This window comes from Microtus pennsylvanicus, chromosome 1, assembly GCF_037038515.1.
Source record: "Microtus pennsylvanicus isolate mMicPen1 chromosome 1, mMicPen1.hap1, whole genome shotgun sequence".
In the NCBI taxonomy this organism is placed as follows: domain Eukaryota; kingdom Metazoa; phylum Chordata; class Mammalia; order Rodentia; family Cricetidae; genus Microtus; species Microtus pennsylvanicus.
Genome location: NC_134579.1, coordinates 28,664,691 through 28,684,736, shown reverse-complemented (window position 1 = coordinate 28,684,736; position 20,046 = coordinate 28,664,691). Strand labels below are relative to the sequence as shown.

At 47.3% G+C, this 20,046-nt stretch overlaps 1 protein-coding gene across 1 annotated transcript in view; it reads right to left on the bottom strand.

The window, feature by feature from the left end:
* Hunk (hormonally up-regulated Neu-associated kinase) overlaps window positions 1–20,046 on the bottom strand; it is a 109,602-nt gene that overhangs the window by 10,835 nt on the left and 78,721 nt on the right. The window contains exons 6-9 of the mRNA XM_075959489.1: window positions 15,513–15,648; window positions 11,183–11,345; window positions 6,332–6,415; window positions 1,356–1,403 (exon numbers count right to left, since the gene is read on the bottom strand). Coding sequence (XP_075815604.1) covers window positions 1,356–1,403; window positions 6,332–6,415; window positions 11,183–11,345; window positions 15,513–15,648 — 431 coding nt within the window. The remainder of the gene's footprint in view (window positions 1–1,355; window positions 1,404–6,331; window positions 6,416–11,182; window positions 11,346–15,512; window positions 15,649–20,046) is intronic.

Here is a 20,046-nt window from a genome sequence, read left to right as displayed (position 1 = left end):
ACCCTGGACGGCTGATGTTCCCAAATGCCATCAGACAGTTGGTATTGGCTCCTTCATGTCTATCATATTAGAGAAAGCCAGATTTGGCAGCAGCAGAAAACAAAACAACAACAAAAACCTATGAGTGAGTTTATAAAAAGAGGGGTTGATTCATAAAGCAGACCACAGAGCCAGGAACCCCTGGGCTGCTGCAAATCCTGCCTGTGTCTCATGCAGAAGAAGCAGGAATGCAAGACAGCAAGACACAGCTCAACACAGCAAGAACGCAGCCCATCTGAGGAGAGTCCTCTCCATAGGATTCTGGGTAAGGAAAAAGGGTTGCAGCGGCTGGTACAGGGCAGAGCCTGGCTGATAGTCAGGATCACATGACAGTGAATCCCATGTGTCAACTCGGCTACTCTCCGTTATCCAGTGAATGGTGAACACCAGTGTGTATGCTACTGTAGAGGATGTTCAGCATCTTTAACATCCACATCAGCAGGCTAAGAACAGGAGAGTGCTAGGTCTCATCCAGTCTGTTGAAAGTCTTACGAAGAACACAACGGGCAGGGTTGGAGAGCGGGCTCAGTGCCTCAGAGTGCTTGCTACCCAACCATGAGACGCGAGCCTGGATGCTAGCACTCATGTAAGAAACCAGAGTGGTCTTGGGCATACCTGCAACCCTGGCACTTTGAGGGGCAGAGACAAGAGGATTTGGGGGGGGGGCTTTCAGCCTAGCTAAAAAACAAAACAAAAAAACAGCTATAGGCTCAGGGAGAGACCCTGCCTCAAAAGAATGAGATACAAAGCAACAGAAGAGGGTGCCCAATACAGTCTCTCTCTCTCTCTCTCTCTCTCTCTCTCTCTCTCTCTCTCTCTCTCTCTCTCTTTCTTTCTCTCTCTCTCACACACGAACTAAAAGATGGTTATCTATCTATCATCTATCTATTATCTATCTATTTATCACTCTATCATCTATCTATCATCTATCTATGTATCTATCTATCATCTATCACTCTATCTATCATCTATCTATATATCACTCTATCTATCTATCTATCATCTATCTATCTATCTATCACTCTATCTATTATCTATCTATCATCTATCTATCTATCTATCACTCTATCTATTATCTATCTATCTATCTATCATCTATCTATCAATCTATCTATCATCTATCTATCTATCACTCTATCTATTATCTATCTATCATCTATCTATCTATCTATCTATCTATCTATCTATCTATCTATCTATCTATCACTCTAGCTATCTTTCCACCATATTTCTGTTTTCATGTGTGAATGTAAGTGAGAGAAACTACATCTCTCTGGAGAGCCTGGCTAACCAATCAGAAATCCCCAAGCTCTTACCTGCACAGCATGGAATTCCAAATCTCTTGTCCAGGTATCCAGGGAGGCCTGTGAAGGACACCAATTTTCACCAATTCAAGAAGTTACATCTACTACTTATTTCCAAAACTCTATCCCATAGGATCCCCCCTTCACCTCTGGTGGAATACTATTTCAGTGTGTGTGTGTGTGTGTGTGTGTGTGTGTGTGTGTGTGTGTGTATGCATATATATAAAACAACTGCCCTGAACTGCAGTGTAAGGAGAGGCAGATGTCCGAATCTGTAGTGATATTTTATTTGTATTTTAATAAATAAAGTTTGCTAAGTTCAGAAAGTGAAACAGCCCCACTGACCAGCCTTACAGACTAGGCAGTGGCGACACACACCTTTAATCCCAGTAGCCACACTAGTTTGCCATAGAAACTGGGCGGTAGTGGTGCATGTCTTTAACCCCACTCCTAGAGAGGAACATAAGACGGGAGGAGACAGCTCTCACACACAGTCTCATTCTGAGATTCCTGGAGGCAGGATCGCCATTTCAGATGAGGCCAGAGATAAGAGTCAGTGTCTGGCTGTTTTGATTTTCTGACCATCAGGTTGAAACCCAATTTCTGTATCTGGGTTTATATTAATCGTGCTACACTAATCATATATCCACATCTAGGGCAGATCTTCTAGACGGAGTTTATTCAACTCTAAGACTGAGAAGGGAGACGTGCTCCCCTGACAAAAGAGCAATTCAGCGCCATGGAAACAGCACCCACATCAGGAACTAGATCCCACCAGCAGCTCAATGCTTCTCCTCAGAGTTTTCTCCCAGCCCAAACTCTTTTTCTAAAACTTTTAATTTTAATTAATTAATCAGTTAATTGTGAGTATGGGGGCACATCAATCATGGTGTACATATGGAGGTCAGAGGACCCCCTGCAGGAGTCTCCCCTTTTACCATGTGGGTTCTGGGAGCGAGCTCCATTCCTAAAGTAGCAAGTTCCTTCACCTGTGAGCCATCTGACAGCTCTCCTCCCAGACTCTCTGTCGCAGGTGTAGCTACCATTTTCATTGCCTGCAGCACAAATCACTTGACCTGACTCGACACTTGATTTTTTATTCTACAGAGCTAGTTCCAGGACAGGCTCCAAAGCCACAGAGAAACCCTGTCTCGAAAAACCAAAAAATAAAAAATAAAAATAAAAAAAATAAAATATCTGTATGATATAGTTTGATCCTGCTTCCTTCTCCCCCAGTTCCTTCCCAACCAACTTTATGTTCTTTCTCTCAAAAAAAAGCAAAAACAAACAAAAAAGCAAACAACAAAAATCAAAATCCAAAACAAAAAGACAAAAAAAATACCCAAACAAAATGATGATGATGATGATGATAATAATAATAATAATAATAATAGCAGCTTACAAAAATCCATGGTGTTCGTTTTGTGTTGGACTACCCTAGCCTGGAATGTGGTTGAAATACCCAATAATACTCCACTGGAGAAAACAGATTTTCCCTTTGGTAGCAGGTATCAATTGCAAATAGCCCTTTGGCCATTCTTCATTTGTGTGTGAAATTTATATGCATCATATATATGCAGGTCTCACAGAGGACAGAAGGCAGCGTCAGATACTCTGAAACTGGGGTTACAGGCTATTGTGTTCCTCCGTGTGGGTGCTGGGAACAGCAGCACCAGGGTCCTCTACGAGAATCCTAACTGTTGAGCCATCTCTCCAGCCCCAAGTCATATAGATGTTTAAATAAGTCGTAAGCTAAACACCTTAATATTTACCTTTAAACTTACAGCCTCAGTATGTCAGCAATATCTCAAAATTTCCATGTTGGAGTTTTGACCTCTAGGACCACAGAATACAACCTTGTTTGGAGTCAAGTCTTCATAGTGATAGCTGAATTAAAGTCAGGACAACCCTTTTACAGTAGGACTGGTGTTGTCACAAAGTGGGGGGGAGGGCTGGGCACGGGGGTGCATCTAAGATGGCACAGGAAGGCAGCCGAAAGGAAGATTAACAGCAAGTACCAAAGCCTAGGCAAAGGCTAGCAGCCGGTTCCCTCTGCCGTCCCTCAGGAGGAATCAGCCCTGAGTCACCCTGACCTCTAGAATTGAGGGACAGTAGATTTCTGCCCTGTCCCTGCTGCCCCATGGCCACGGTCTTTTCTGGAGCCATCTCCTGTTTCTAGTCTATATTTTATAAATTGACATTATTTTTAAGGGATTTCAACCAAAATGGCATTGCAGCATTTTTGTTTTTAAAGATGGGTTCTCACTCTGTAGCCCTGGCCAGCCTTGAACTCATGGAGTTGTACAGGACACCACCTCCTGAGTGCTCCATTAAAGCACACTCTCTTACACCTAGCACGTCTAAAGTCACCTTCAACAGCAAGGTTAAAAATGATGATCAGCCTGTCTCTACCCAGTGGGCCCCGGGCTTCACTGAACACCACACATTCCACCTGCTTTTGTTTGTTTGTTTGTTTGTTTGTTTGTTTGTTTGTTTTGAAGACTGGGTCCCTCTACAGAGCCCTGACTGTCCTGGAACTCTCTCTGTAGACCAGGCTGCCCTCAAACTCCCAGAGATCCCCCTGCCTCTGCCTCTGTGCTGGGATTAAAGACATGCACCACCACACCCTGTTAATTGTTCCAATTTTACAAAATAGTCTCTTCCTTTTTACAGGCAGAGGAAAAATAATTCTTATATCACAGCACTGTAATCCCCAGAGGGAAGTTTTGAAAACTCAGTTAAATTTATTTATCCTCTAGTACAGAAAAGAATAGAAATGAAGAAATAAAATAGGCTACCCATGCACTCAGAGCACAGAACCCAACTGCATGACATCCTTGGAGCTTGTGACCCTCCAGCCAAATTCCCAGTGAAATGCGACCTCACTCTCCCATCCACCCTCACCCCTGCATTGTGTTCCCCTCCCTTCTCACACTCACCCCTGCATTGTGTTCCCCTCCCTTCTCACACTCACCCCTGCATTGTGTTCCCTTCCCTTCTCACACTCACCCCTGCATTGTGTTCCCCTCCCTTCTCACACTCACCCCTGCATTGTGTTCCCCTCCCTTCTCACACTCACCCCTGCATTGTGTTCCCTTCCCTTCTCACACTCACCCCTGCATTGTGTTCCCCTCCCTTCTCACCCTCACCCCTGCATTGTGTTCCCCTCCCTTCTCACACTCACCCTGCATTGTGTTCCCCTCCCTTCTCACCCTCACCCCTGCATTGTGTTCCCTTCCCTTCTCACACTCACCCCTGCATTGTGTTCCCCTCCCTTCTCACCCTCACCCCTGCATTGTCTTCCCCTCCCTTATGACCCTCACCCCTGCATTGTCTTCCCCTCCCTTATGACCCTCACCCCTGCATTGTCTTCCCCTCCCTTCTCACCCTCACTCCTGCATTGTCTTCCCCTCATTCTCACCCCTGCATTGTCTTCCCCTCCCTTCTCATGCCCGCCCACGGCAACTGAAGCGAAACTGGGGCCTCCCCGCGGCTGCACCAGTAAAGCCTGAGCCATCTAAGACTTTCCGAGAACTTTTCCTACCCAGCCCCACTCCACTCTCTGGGTTCCGACAGAGACAAGTTGAGCAATCTAGTAAGAGCCTGTAATTCAATTAGCAGAAGAAATGCACACTGGAGAAACAAATGGATCGCAGGGAACCCGTTAGTGCGCCTACGTAAATCCTAGCTGTTCAATATTTCAACAAATGTTTAAAACGTTCGCCATGTGTCCTCTGGCCAAGTGGAAATAACCGTCAGAGGAAGGGAGTCTGAAGGAGAGATGGGGCTCTTCCCGTCAGGGTGCTGGCACTTACGGGCACAGCTAGGAAGGCTGGGAGTGAGAGAGCAGACAAGAAGAAAAGGCATTGCTAGCCTCGATTCAGTCCAATTTCTGACACAGGACAAGGTCCATTTCATCTGACCACTTAGCAAGTATTTACTGGAATGACATGGCACTTCCGCCATACCAGGGACCATGCCGGCTCTCGGATGCTAACATGCTCCTTGTTCTTGTGGGACTCACGGTCCACACGGGAAGTCATGTGTTCATCAGCTGATCCCCTTAAATAACTGAGAAGGTGCTGAGACCAACGCTGCTTGTAGAACGCTGGAGGGCAGCTGCCCTAGAGAGAACGGGGACCTCGTGCACCCATAGTTACTGCGTCTCTACTCACGGTGGCCAAGCCATGGAACAGACCCTGCTGTCCATGTGTGACATACACCAAGGGTTTGGTTGTTTTGTGGTTTCAGCAATAAAGAATAATAAAGTCATGTTCTTTGCAGCAAAATGGATGAGACGGGAAAATCACATTAAGTGAATTTAGCCAGCCCCAGAAGACAAATAGCATTTTCCTCTCATGTGTGGTTCCTAGACCTTACAGATACACAAAATCACGTATGTATGTGCCATGAAAGTAGAAACAGAGCTAACTAACTAAGGGAATAAAGGACTAATTCTAGAGTAGGGGTGGGGAGAAGGGAGGAAGGAAGAAGGGGAAGGAGGAAGGAAGAGGGGAGGAAGGAAGAAAGGAGGGAGGGAGGGACAGAGAGGAAGATGAGAGAGGGAGGAAGGAAGAAGGGGGAAGGAAAAGAGGGGAGGGAGGGGGAATATGGTCAAAAGTACCTTATGTACTTGTATGACATGCTCTTATGTAAAGTAATACTATTTATAACTAATATATAAAATGTAAATTGAAAAATAAAAGGCATTTAACAAATCTCACTGAACAGACTGGGAAACAAAAACAAAGACACAGAGTCTTGCCTCCCGAGACTGGATGTCACTGGTGTGTGGTATGGACTGAGCACACAGGTGTTTAAATGTCCCAGGGATGTGTGGCACATAGGCCTTGTGGCTTGGAGACTGAGCAATGTTGGCTCTGCTGTAACTGTAAAGGTGTTTGTCCTTTGGTATTTCTGGGTTATGGCGGCTGGTTTTCATTCCAGCCTGCACTAAAATGGACTGAGAGCCCTACAGGGCCACTCACCTCGTAGGGCTCCTTGCTGGCTCTGCACTTCTCTATCTGGTAGAGCTGGGTCTTGTAGCAGATGCCATCTTGGATGTCAGATTTCTACCGAAGAAAGAAATAAATTGTATCTTAAGTCTTGGCAAACAGAAACATTCATGACACAGTCCTGAATTTTCCAACCAGTGCTTGGCTAAGAGAAAGTCAAAGAATGGCTGGCACACAGCAAGCTGCAGGGCAGCGTCTCATACACTGAGCGTGAGGGGAGTCCAGGGCCCAGAGTTAGGCAGCCCTGGGCCAGTCTCTGCTCTCTCCTTAATCTGAGTTCCTCCATCTGCCCGGTGTTTGCTGGAGGAGGAGAAACAGAAACCAAACAGTTAAGCTGGAAGCACGACCTACTAACCACACTGGGTAGGAGGCAGCACGCTCACTTGCTTATAGTAAACAGGCGCGGAACACAGTTCAGTCGGTGGAGCGCTTACCCAGCACTCGTGAGCTCTGTTCCGTCTAGAGCACTAAAAACCCGGCATGGCGGCAAACACCTGTAACCCCAGGGCTTGGGAAGCGGGTGCTGAGCGACAGGGGTTCAAGGCCATCTCTGACTATATAGAAAGTTTGAGGCTAGCCTGGAACAGGAGACCCAGTCTCAAACCAACAAAAGCAGCATGAAAACACAACACCCAAAGGAAGGCCACAGCAAGTCACAGTGGAAGCTAGTAAAGGACGTGGCTTACAATATCTCTTGATTCTAAAAAATAAGACAATGGAAGAGAAAGGAAGAAATGACAAACAAGGGGAGACAGGCATTCTAGTTCACTGATTTCAAAATCCCATACGGATTGTTAATGATCAAAGAAGATGACCAACAGTGCCTACAGGGCAATTAGATGAGCCACATCTGGCTATCACACACATCTGGCTATCATCACACACATCTGGCTATCACAGAGCAGACCAGCTGCAGTCCTGGGCAGAGATCAGTTCACTCCTCTCGCCTAGAGCTTGGATTCTCGGTCCAGGTACGTCTTACAATTGAAGAGTTAAGAATCATTGCTCAAAAAAGTCAAATGCTTCTCCAGTGAGATCTGCAGGTCTGTGTTTCTGGGGATGCTTTCCGCGGGACATTGCCGTGCTCAGCTTTATAGCACTCAAAACTGATACTAGACAAAGTTGAAGAGAGGAAATGACAGCAGAAGGCAAGGAGCCCGGGGAGAGCAAGGCACTGGCTAAGAGTTTCCAACACAATGTCCCTCTTGCTTGACATGAGCTATGGCACAGTATCGAGAGACTGTGAATGATCAAACCTGTTGGGTGTAAACGCAGAAGCAGCCATAGGACACTGCTTTCATCTAACTTTGGAAAACACACTGATCTAGACCACCATGTGGCAACATCGTTCAGTAATGTATGAAACTAAGACTTCCCTACATGTCAGCTCCATCAAGGCACGCTAGGATCCCGAGCAACACTCATCACTTGAAAACCGGTGTGTGTGCGTGCATCCTCCTCTGATCTGGAAGCCATTTGAAAGATTAGCTTTTCGCCTCTGGCATGATCTCCACGTGCTATCACCTGGAGCCCGAATGAAAACATTGCACAGAGGCGTCTACAAGAATACTCATATTTATAATTCATCATGTACCGCAGCACTCATGCATCATCTACATCATAAAATATACAGCAAAGTGGGAATTTAAAGGATGCGATAAGAAAGAGACTTGGAGATGAGGTCTCTTGCAGAAGAAAATTGAAAAACAGCCTCCACTCCCACCCGACTCTTAGGGACTTCTGCTGAGAGCGGAGAGTCATGGTGTGGCATGGAGGCTGTCTTGCTCCTCCTTTCTTACCACTTATGAAATAACAGACTACACCACTAGAGTTTGCCTGGGGGCCCCGGAAGTTCACCTGCTGGAAGCTTGGTTCCTCAGGTGACAGTGTTAAGAAGTGGTAGGGCCTTTATGACAAAGGGGACGGGCACAAGATAATTAGGTCATCGGGGCATCATTCATAGAAGGGATTGGTACTCATCTTATCCAGCACATCAGTTACCAGGAAAGTGCTGTTGAAAAGCGGGCACCGTACTCGCTTGGCCCTTTGCCTAAGGTTATTTCCCTTCTCGGGCAAGTTGTGACAGAGTGGAGACGCTCCTTAGAGGCTAGGGCATGGTCTCGACTTTCACTTCCCAAATCTAAGGCTCAAACAAGCCTGTTTTTAAAGTGGGTGTCCAGCCCCTTGGGTATTTTGTTATAGTAACAGAAGACAGACATATACATATATGTGTGTGTGTGTATATAGCAATATATTATATATATTACATATTGATTAATATATATTACATATTGATATTACATATTTAAGCTTGATTGCAATTGCAGACCCTGTCTTCCTATGTTACTAAGTGCTAACTTTCAACTTGGCAAAGCCTAGAAGGACCTGGAAGAAAGAGTGTCAGCCGAGTAGCTGTGTGTACCAGGCTGGTCTGTGGGAATGTCTGTCAGGGACTGTCTTGATTATCAATTGGCAGAGGGCCCAGCACACTGTGGGCAGTACCCTCCCTGGGCGGGTGGTTCTGGGCTCTGTAAGAAAGCCAGCAAGCTAGACGACAAGCCGCTAGGAGCATTCCCTCACTCATGCCCGCCTCCAGTCCTCACCCTGACTGCCCTCCATGATGGGCTGTGACTTGGGAGTAGAAACCAACCAAACCTCTTCCTCCCCAATCATAGCACCAGAATAAGATAACATGTCACCTAATGCCACTGTCCTATGACTGACTGACGGACTCAGAACTCCAGACAAAACGTTTACTTACTCATAATGGTTTTTCTTCTTTGGGAAAGCATTTTAGTGTTTCCTTTCACATGTCTTTTCTTTCGCCACATGCATGCACGTGCGCGTACACACACACACACACACACACACACACACACACACACACACCAAGAAAGCACTGGTTAAATTTTCCTGGAACCAAATTATATGCTGACTCAGCCTGGGAACACCTGCACGTCCGTCCAGATGTTTGGCCGACCTCGGGTCAAGCTTCTTCAGACGTGTTATCTAGCTGCCTCTCAGCCTGCCTACTCACAGGAGCTTCAACAGGACCATCACACCCCACGGATATCACACCCCACGGACATCACACCCCACGGACATCACACCCCACGGACGTCACACCCCACGGACGTCACACCCCACGGACGTCACACCCCACGGACGTCACACCCCACGGACGTCACACCCCACGGACGTCACACCCCACGGACGTCACACCCCACGGATATCACACCCCACGGATATCACACCCCACGGACATCACACCCCACGGACATCACACCCCACGGACATTATTTTGGTCATTTCTACTCTGTCAAGGGGACCCATTTCTCCAGCTGCAGGTAAATTTCATCTTCTGCTCTAAGATAGAAACTTAAAAATGTTTCTAAACTGATAGGTTGGTGGTTTTTTTTTTTTTGACACATTAGATTATTGCGTGACTTTAACCAGTATCGAACGATCTCCAGAAGTCTGATCTTATCATCTAGACTCTGCCCTCCTAGCAGAAGCATACCGCCAGATCTCATGGTGCAATATACACAGGGTCAGGGTCACTTTTAAGAGAGTGGGTGTCTGACCAAATCTCAGATGGGCTTCTCTCAACCCTGAGGTTATCTGGCTGGCTTCCCGTCAGAGCCGGTCAGCACTGCATCTGCCTTTCTGCATGAATGCAGAACTGTTTGCTTAGAATCTATACACTGCCTTACAGAATGCTTTTCAAGAGGTTGTCCATTTGGAGGTTACTGACATATGAACTACCATGCCCAGATGATAAAGATACCACACTATCAGGGTACTACTGGTAAAGTGGGTATCCCGACAGTACTCCACCGTGGCACTAGGCATACTTGGTCTTTCTTTTACTAATTTATGTGTGTGTGTGTGTGTGTGTGTGTGTGTGTGTGTGTGTGTGTTTTGCCTACATGTATGTGTATCATGTGTGTGCCTTGTATCAGAGGAGTCCAGGAGAAGGTGTTGGATTCCCTGGGACTGGAGTTATAGATGCTTGTGAGCCACCTTGTAGGTGCTGGGAATGGAACCCAGGTCCCCTGCAAGAGCAACAGTGCTCTAACTGTTGAGCCAGCTCTACCCTGTCACTTGAATTCTCTAACATCTGGCCTGTGTGAAGCTGCTGGAGTCAACCCAGTGAAGCACATTGTGTTCTCATTTTGGGGAGAAGAAACCCTAATCAATTTTTTTCTCTTGGCACCTGGTTCCAGGCCCCCAATTTTGGGGTAAGTCATTTATAGGAAACCATACAATATTTGCATATAAACTATGCATATCTTCTATACACTTTAAATCTCTGAATCACAACACCTAATACAACGCAAATGCCACGCAACTATTATTTAGGGAATAAAAAGAAGGTCGCACATGTTCGGCACTAATACAATATTCTTCTAAATATTTTTGATCTGTGGTTGGTTGAATCCTGTAGACACAAACCATCAGAGAGAGTGCCTCCCAGTGGCTTTTTCTAGCTAGCTTTATAGATCCAGGTATAGCTCCACAACTTTTAAGAGCACTGAAGGCTCCCGTTCCTCTAAAGCCAAGAACCCAAAGAGCAAAGAGGTGACAGAAAAACAGACAGCTGAGAACAGAAGACAAACAACGCTGAAGGCCCTCAGCGCTCTGCCAGGGCTGTTACAAGAAAACCTCTGGAACACATCTCTGACCAGGAGCACCATCTAAGAAATGGTGTTTGCCACATTCAAGAGACCCGGCCTCACGTTTTAGGCTAAAATAACAGCATGGATCAAGTATTAGTATCTGTGTAACCCTAGCCAGAAGAGGCTCCTCTCGGGTCCCACTTACCCCCGACAAATAGCGCTCGAGTTTCTTGTTCAACAGGAAGTAGATGGCCAAGATGTGGCAGGCGCGGTTGGAGAGCACCGTGTTGATGACGTCGCTGTTCTTATAGCCCAGCTTCTCAGTCATGTGCAGCACCACGCTGGGGCTCAGGTCTTCCAGAGAAATCCTGTGAGGGGCAGACACCAAGAACCTGTCACTGACCACTCCACCTTCACAGAGCGGCTCACAAACATGGCGGACAGAAGGGGGCCCACACAGGGCCCAGGGACAACTGGGGCCTCACACACTCACTCATTCTCTTGATTTTTTTTTTTGAGACAGGGTCTCATGCAGCCCAGGCTAGCTCAGACTCTTGGAGCATCTGAGAGAATGACGTTGAATACCAGTCCCTCCAGCGACTACCTCTGAGGGCTGGGATTGGAGACACCTGCCATGCCTGTTTCGTGTGCTACTGAGACAGAAGCCAGGACTTAGTTCACACCAGGCAGACACTGCCTCAACTGAGCTACGTATCCAATCCCGGTGGGCTTTTTATTTTGAAATTTTTCATGTACATAGAAAGATGGTGGGCTTACTATATAATGTTCCTTATATATTTGGAGGCTTTCCATCCTTAGGATTCAATTAATCTTAAAACATTTCAGGGGAAAAATAACTACATCCGTACTAAAAATAAAGGGGTTTTTTAAATTGACATTATTTTCTAAGCAATATAGAATAACTATTATAAATCATCCAGGGTGATTTAAAATGCATGGAAGAACTGTGTGGTTTATGTGAAAACTATACCATTTCATATAAGAGACTTGAGTGTCTGCAGATTTTTGGGTGGGGTATTTGAAAGCAGCTCACCTTATAACCCTGTAGACCAGGCTGGCCTTGAACTCACAGAGATCTGCCGGCCTCTGCCTCCTGAGTGTTGGGATTAAAGGTGTGCGCATCCCACCGATACAGGGCAACACCTGTGATTAGTGTGTGCACCATCACTTGGAAGTGTGAGAGTACTTCACCACACTTCCTTCATTTTCGGTTGTTACTGTGGCTGCTAAAATATTTTAAACTGTAGGCAGCATGCCATGTCATTCCAAATACTTCAGTGTATGCCCTTAAAACCAAAGGACAGCCAGACCTGGTGGCACAGGCTTGTCACCCCAGTTACTGGAGAGACTTGGGCAGAAGAATTCCAAGCTGTGTTAAACAGAAAATGTAAAAAAAAAAAAATGTGAACACATGAGGCACAGTTGTGTGAAAACTCCTGGTGTCTCCAGTGAGAGCAAACCATGGCCGTGTAGGGATGACCCCACTCCTGTGTGCTGCCTCATAGTATGTGGGAAGGAGCGGTGTGCCACCCCAGCGAGAAGAGAGGGAGGGATGCAGGTAAGAGGGATGTTAGCCGGGGTAGCGCTCCATCTCGTTGCTCTGGAGCTGTTGTCTGGAGAACCAGGAGACTCCCCCATAATGTAGGGTTTTGACTGAGAGTCATGTAATCTTGAACCTTTTCTGGTAATGAATATATTTGGTTCTAATACATCTGTTATTGAATCTTTACAGTTTTTGGCTGATAAAGAGAATGATAACCACCAAATGTGGTGGCTCCTACTCACAACACCAGTGCCCAGGAGGAACACAGGAGGTTCACTATAAGCTTCTAGCTTGCCTGGGCTGCACAGTGAGCATCAGGCTAGCCCAGATCATGTAACGAATTATAATTTGAGCTAAGAAAATTCACATTAAATTGCTTTGACACTATTTTGGTTTCATTCTGGCCCATTAACAGAATTGACTATGGGTGTGGGCTGTCCAGGTCCCACAGGGAGACAGGAAGAGGAAGGAAGGCCTTCTGTCCACACCAGGAAGAGTGGCCAGGCACCCAGCCAACACCTGCTGGCCAGCTGGGATGAGTGTTTACTGTAAAATATTTCTTACAACATTGTTCCATCCTACCCTTTGGAGACCAGCTTAGAGGCCGAATGGCTTCACAGGAGAAAGTCGTGCAGAATATTGTGAAACTTTTCCTTACTTTCCCAAAGGGAAAGGAACACTGACAATATCTAAACTAATTAAACCAAGAGACAGCAGTATCGGGAAACTAGAAAATAGATTTTACATATATATATAGTGTGTGTCTTTGGCTGTATATTTCTTTTTTATTTAAGGGCTGGTAAAACCAGAAAAACAGTTACCAGAAATAGATATTTTTTTGCCTCAAAAACTAACACTTTTCCAAAATAAAAGCTGTAAATAACACATACCTCCCCCAATATATTAGAACTCTGGTCTCCTATCTTAGAAACAGAATTCTGTTTTGTCTGTTGTCAAAATGAGCCACAGGCCTTAGATAACAGAAGACACCAAGCTGCTGTTTTCTTTAAACAAGACCTTTGCCGTTTTCACATTTACCATTTACTAGTTAGTTGTTTTCTCTTTCTCTGGCTCGCTCGCTTGCTCTCTCTCACACACACGCACAACTCACACATTCACACACACGCACGTTCACACACACACATAATCACACTTGCATACACATAACTCACACACATCCACACATCCTCACACCCTTGCGTGTGTACACAAACGCACAACTCACACATTCACACACACACACACACACACACATAATCACACTCGCATGCACATAATTCACACACATCCACACATCCTCACACCCTTGCGTGTGTACACACACACACACACACACACACACAAAACTAAGCTGGCTAGTAAACCAGGATAAGGAATTGACTCTGCGTTCACCTCACCAAAGCCTGCCTCCTGCCCCTGTGGGGAGGCTAAAAACTATGAGCCACATTGTAAGTCTTTGGCACTGAAGAAGAAGCTGTCTGTGTCTCTAGTGCCAGCCCCACAGCCTTCCACAGCTTCTGTGGCCCCCAACACAGATGGTTATGCTCAGGTAGACAGTGATTACATTAGCTTAACGACTCATTTGGCTGCCATCAGAGCCACCTCTTTACAGAAGGCAGCCCGCGAGCTGCTCTGCAGAAACAAGGCAGGGCCCACAGCTTGTTTGCAGGCTCACAGGGGTTAATCGTTCTGGTGTCTGTTTCCATTCCTGGCCCAGACTGAGCAGGTATTGGAAAACAGTGTCTATTTCCAGGTTCCCTTGACAACCTGGGTAACCCCGGACTTTGTCTAAATTACCACTCGTGAGCCAAATGCTGGAGTTCTACATGGTAACTCGATCAAGTCATCTCCTCGATGCCCAGGGCGAGAGCAAGTTTGGTCAAGTAGCCTGGACGCGGATCCCAGGGATGTCCATCCAGGCACTTTAAGCAAGTCCATCCCAAGTGAGAGCCCTTATTCAAGAGACTCAGCACTTGAGCTTCCAAAGGCTTGGTGGATGTTTCTAGATTTTCTCGACCAAGACTGGGGGATTTTCAAAACTACAGTCCCAGAGGATACCCTTCCCCTGCTCCTTTGTAGTTCTTTGATCCTCATCCAAGCTTGGTAGAATGTGAAGTGCTCTCAAGGGTTAAAAAAGAAGGGAAATGGGCTACCCCAGAAGGCTGGAGTCATGTGGTCTCCATATGGACTAGAGTAACCAAGGGAGGGTCTTTATCCCTCACTCAGAGTACTTGAGAGTAGAGAAATGAGTCCCGAAGCGCACGGAGATGTTTCTTGTTCTGGTCTTCCGCTCTGTAGACTGCCCCCAGCAGACACAGGCCAGGTGAACTGACTCAGTGTACCCGTCCAGAGCCCTCGTGGAAACTGCAAGGTAAGGCCTCCGTCCACGGCAAGCCCACAATATGGCAACCGAAGAAAATGATCCGACATTATCTGTACCCATTCCCAGAACTTTCAAGCAAGGGACTTGGAGCTGAAACACACATCAAGACTCAAGCAGCAGACAACATGTTTAACAGGTGATTTCAAAGGCTTAGTTCCATGAGATTCCAGATGCTTAATGTTGGCACACACACACACACACATACACACACGCACACACATACCACATAGGTCACAGTTCATTTAAATGGACCCTTTAAATGAACTACAGTGCCCCTTAGAGAATATGTAACCCATCATAGCAAGGTTTGGTGAGGGGGCATGTCCTGGAGCTCAGCTTCCATCCCTCCAACCAGGCTCCACAGGACCCAATCAGCACAAAGACATAGGACAGCCCTGGCTGCATCTTCTTGCCCGGTGAGATGGGTCTGTCTGCAGGAGAGTGGCTGCAGAGGCGGGCAAGGCCAGGCAAGGCTTAGGTTAACAGCACTGACTTCAGTCACTACAGCTCCTGTCTGGAGCTGTGGGAGGCTCACAGGACAGGCCCCACCGCACTGGAGAAGGTATCCCTCCACAAGCACTGGCTTACCTGTTTGGATAGGTGACATTACAGGGCACTTTCCCAGTGTAGTTCTCGTTTAGCCAGCGGTTTGCCAGTGCTTGTTGAATATTTGGCCTCTTCACAGGGTCTGGTTCCAGGAGAGAGCGCAGGAAGTTGACGGCCCCTGTGAGACAGTCAGCAAAGAACACACGTTATGGACTGAACACTGTAGACTCTGCAGCTGCGGGTCTGCTTCCTTATCTCCTCTGAGCCTCCAATCTAGGGTCTCTGGAAGGGCTTCGTTTAGATAAGGCACAGATCATGATTTCGGTCCCCATCCTCAGGACCATGCACTTCTGGAACAATCTGTGGGCTCCTGTAGTCACTCAGAGATCAGCCACAGACAAGAACTATTTCCATGTGGGGGATGAAAGTGCAGAAACTGAGAAAACGCCCAACAGCATGGTGGCGACTGAGCTATCCATCAGGAAGGAAGAAAGACGAAGGAGTTTGAATTAGACCCTTGAGTTTGATCCTTACCGCAGGCACAGTGTCTCGTGAGGTGCTTTCTGGCTGCTTGGTTAGTTGATTGTTTAATGACCCAGGGATTAAGCCTGAGCCATCGTACACGCCTGGGAACCACCACTGAGCTATGCCCTCAGCCTGAGCCATGATACACGCCTGGGAACCACCACTGAGCTATGCCCTCAGCCTAAGCCATGATACACGCCTGGGAACCACCACTGAGCTATGCCCTCAGCCCTACCCTACTTTCTATTTTGAGATCAGCTCTCACAAAGTAGCTCAGGGTGTCCTTGAACGCCCTCTGTAGCCTAGGCAGACGTCTATCTTCCCCACCTCAGCCTCCCTGATATCGGTAACACACATGCATTACTGACAGTCCAGTCTTCTTCTTTCAAAGCTATTCTTCACCGCCTCCCACACTTGCCCCAAACTCTGTGAGATTCTAACACAGTGCCCAGTCCAGCCTGGACACACGCTCGCCTAGCCACATGCATCAGGCTGACAGGACAGCAGAGATCTGCATGGTCTAGGTGTTAGGCCAACTCTAACTTACGTCTTTAAGCCCTAGTTTGTCACAGGGTTCTAGCAAGCAGACCAAGGCAAACCCGTGCCCCTCTGCTGCTGTCCCTTAAACGGAAGGAGATGCCTGGGTAGAATGCACACCAATAGTATTTGCTCTTATTTTCAGCCTAAAGACAAGTGTAAGGAAGGATGTGAAAACCATCGACAAAACTATAAAATCCGCGCAGCCCCTCTTACTTCCATCCGCAGCACAAGCAATTTGTTTTAATACCCTGGGCCTCCTCTCACTAAACGAATGTTTACAGAACACCTGTGATCTACCCAGACTCTAGGGGCAGGAAGCTGGATGTCGGTAGCCTTTAAGATCCCAGTAGCAGAGACAACGAGACAACATGCAAAACCATATTCTGGAAGGTCGCAGGTACAGGACTGTCCAGTGAGAGAGTCTGCACACAGAGTGAGGGTCCACACACAGATAGTGAGAGTTCACACAAAGACACTGAGAGTCTACACACAGACAGCCCACACACGGACAGAGTTGAGTGTTCATACATAGACAGAATGAGATTCCACACACAGGGACCTGGTTTTCCTGAGTTCTGAGACTCCATTCTCCTGTTCAATGACACCTTATCATAAATGTCTTGCAAGGCACTGAGATACATCTCATCCGGCAAAGTGACTGTCTAGCTTGAAGAAGTCCTGGGATAGATTCCTAATACCATATAAGTCAGGCACAAGCCTATGATTTCAGCACCTGGGAGGTGGAGGCAGAAGGGTCAGGAGTTCAAGGTTACTCTCAGCTACATAGCAAGTTCAAGGCCAACCTCAGGCATAAGGTACATCCTCTTCCTTCTCCGAAGCAGAAAATACTATTATGTAAGCATGTCTGTATCTATCTAAGTACACATGCGCAAGCAGGTGTGTACACTCTCATGTACATGTATGTAGAGGCTAGAGGACCACCTAAGGTGACATGGGAAGGGGGCATGGATCTGGGGGAAGTCAGGGAGGGGGTAAATATAATAAATACATTTATGAAATTCTCCAAGAACTAACTAAAAATGAAGGGCCGAAAGGAATGCCACCCACTTCTGAGACAAGGCTTCTCCCTGACTTGGAGCTCAAGTTAGCGCCAGGATCTTCCTGTCTCCCTCTCTCCAGCCCTGGGATAACAAGCATATGCCCCATAGTGTTCACTACACCCAGCACCCTCATGTGGGATTCGGGAATCAAACATAGGGTTCTAGGCTTGCAAGTCAAGTGTTCTATCAACCAAGTCATCCTCTTAGGTCCCCCACCAAATACTTCTTTTATTTCATTTTCTATATGTCCAAATCTACCGGATCAAATCGTAAGTCCCAGAATATAATCTCCATTTGCTTTGGCTCCAAATGGCTCTTTCTCTCAAGAGCTCTTCCCCAGGGTTTTAACCGAACCCTGTTTATCCAGGAGCGGTCATGGAAATTCACTTTTGCATCTGCCCTGGTTGTCATTTTATACCGTACTTGAAAGAATGAAGGTCCTTCTGTGAGTTTTGCTATGGCGGAAATGAAGCTGTCAAAAGAGGGGCCAATTGTGATCAGAATCGGCTCCAGAGGAATAGCCCTTTGCTAAGCCCCATCCGTAGGTAAATTGTGCATGAGCACCCAGTGGATGTGGCCATCTGCCTTCAAGAATACAGTGAGCCAAATGAAGGTTCAGAAGCCATAAGAGCCATGAGGTACATCAGCATGGTCAGACTTCTTAAAAAAGATTAAGTTTTCGTTTTATGAATGGTTTTGTAGACGTGGATGTAACTGCACTATGTGCATACAGTACCCACAGGGTCCAGAAGAGGGCGTTCCCTGGAACGGGAGTTAAAGATGGCTGTGAGTCACATGTAGGTGGTGGGAACTGAACCTGGGTCCTCTGGAAGAGCAGCAAATGCTCTTAACGGCTGAGCCATCTCTTCAGCCTCAACACTGTCAGTTTTATAGCTAAGTCTCGAAATAAAATTTTCCTAAAGTCGCCCAAAAAGAGGTCCCTGTTTTGAATGTTTTCCCTCTCCTCGGCTCCCGACAGTACAGGAGTTGCCTGAGGATTTTGGGGGGTTGGGGTTTTTGTTTGTTTGTTGTGTACACCCATGTGAGGGAAGGGACAGAAGCCAGAGGATGGTGCCACGTGTCCCGCTTTGTCACCATTCACTGAACTTGGAGGCCAACAAGAGCCAACAAATCCTGTCTCTGTCCTCCAGAACGGTGGGTTACAGGCCTATGCACAACTATGTAAGACTTTTCAATGTGGGATCTGGGGATCTGAACTCTGAAGAGCAAGCCCTCTTGTTCACTGAGCTACCGCCCCAACCCACCACTAAGCAGGGGTATCTATTGTTCAAGGACAACATGGTGGGTTTGATGAACTGACTTGGGTGGGGCGGCTGAGTCAGGGTGCCTTCTGAGCTCTCTGATGCCCACCCCTTTGGATGGGGTGGCTGAGTCGGGGTGCCTTCTGAGCTCTCTGATGCCCACCCCTTTGGATGGGGCGGCTGAGTCGGGGTGCCTTCTGAGCTCTCTGATGCCCACTCCTTTGGATGGGGCGGCTGAGTCGGGGTGCCTTCTGAGTTCTCTGATGCCCACCCCTTTGGATGGGGCGGCTGAGTCGGGGTGCCTTCTGAGCTCTCTGATGCCCACTCCTTTGGATGGGGCGGCTGAGTCGAGGTGCCTTCTGAGCTCTCTGATGCCCACCCCTTTGGATGGGGCGGCTGAGTCTGGGTGCCTTCTGAGCTCTCTGATGCCCACGCCTAGGTTACTGGCAGCCATTCACAGCCGGGCCAAGCTTCTTGGAAGAATGATTAATCAGAAGAGCTAAGGGTACCCGGATGTGTGTTTCTGTTCTATTTTCACCACCGAGTGCTCTAAATCTTCACAAACTGCTGATGAGCAGACATAATTTTAGTCCACGTCCCTGCTGATAGTCATACACCTCTGGACGTCACAGTCATCACACCGCTGTCCTGAAAAGACTTTGTGAACATCCTCAGAGTGCTTCCAAGTTTGTCCTTGGATCTTGAAAATATCCGTGTCTCTGGGGCCAAGAGGGATGACGCATTCCCTGCTAACCCAGAAAGTGAGATCTATCATGGTCTCCTGAGAGCTGACCTTTGGGCTTTATACTCGAGCTGAGAGAGTTGGAGCCGAATGGAGGCTCCATCACCTGCACACACCAGGAGGCAGGCACCACTGGGGGGCCAACACCGCTTCTTTCAGGAGCAGTCAGACTTCTCGAGTCTGAACTGGCTTACGTGAGCACTGGACACTGCCAAAAGCAAGGGCTGCAGGCACCAGACAAAGGCACCCTAAATTACAGCAGCCAGGCAAACGCAAGCAGAGGCCTGTCCTCGAGGGAGGCTGCCCTCTCATCACCTCTCAGCTAAGAATCCTTTCACAATGGATGGGTAAAGCCTTCTTGGAAACCTTAACCGGGCCCAACCCTCAGCAATGCCGTTTCTTCCTCGGCTTCTCTCTCCGTGCATCTGTGAGACAAAATCCTCTTA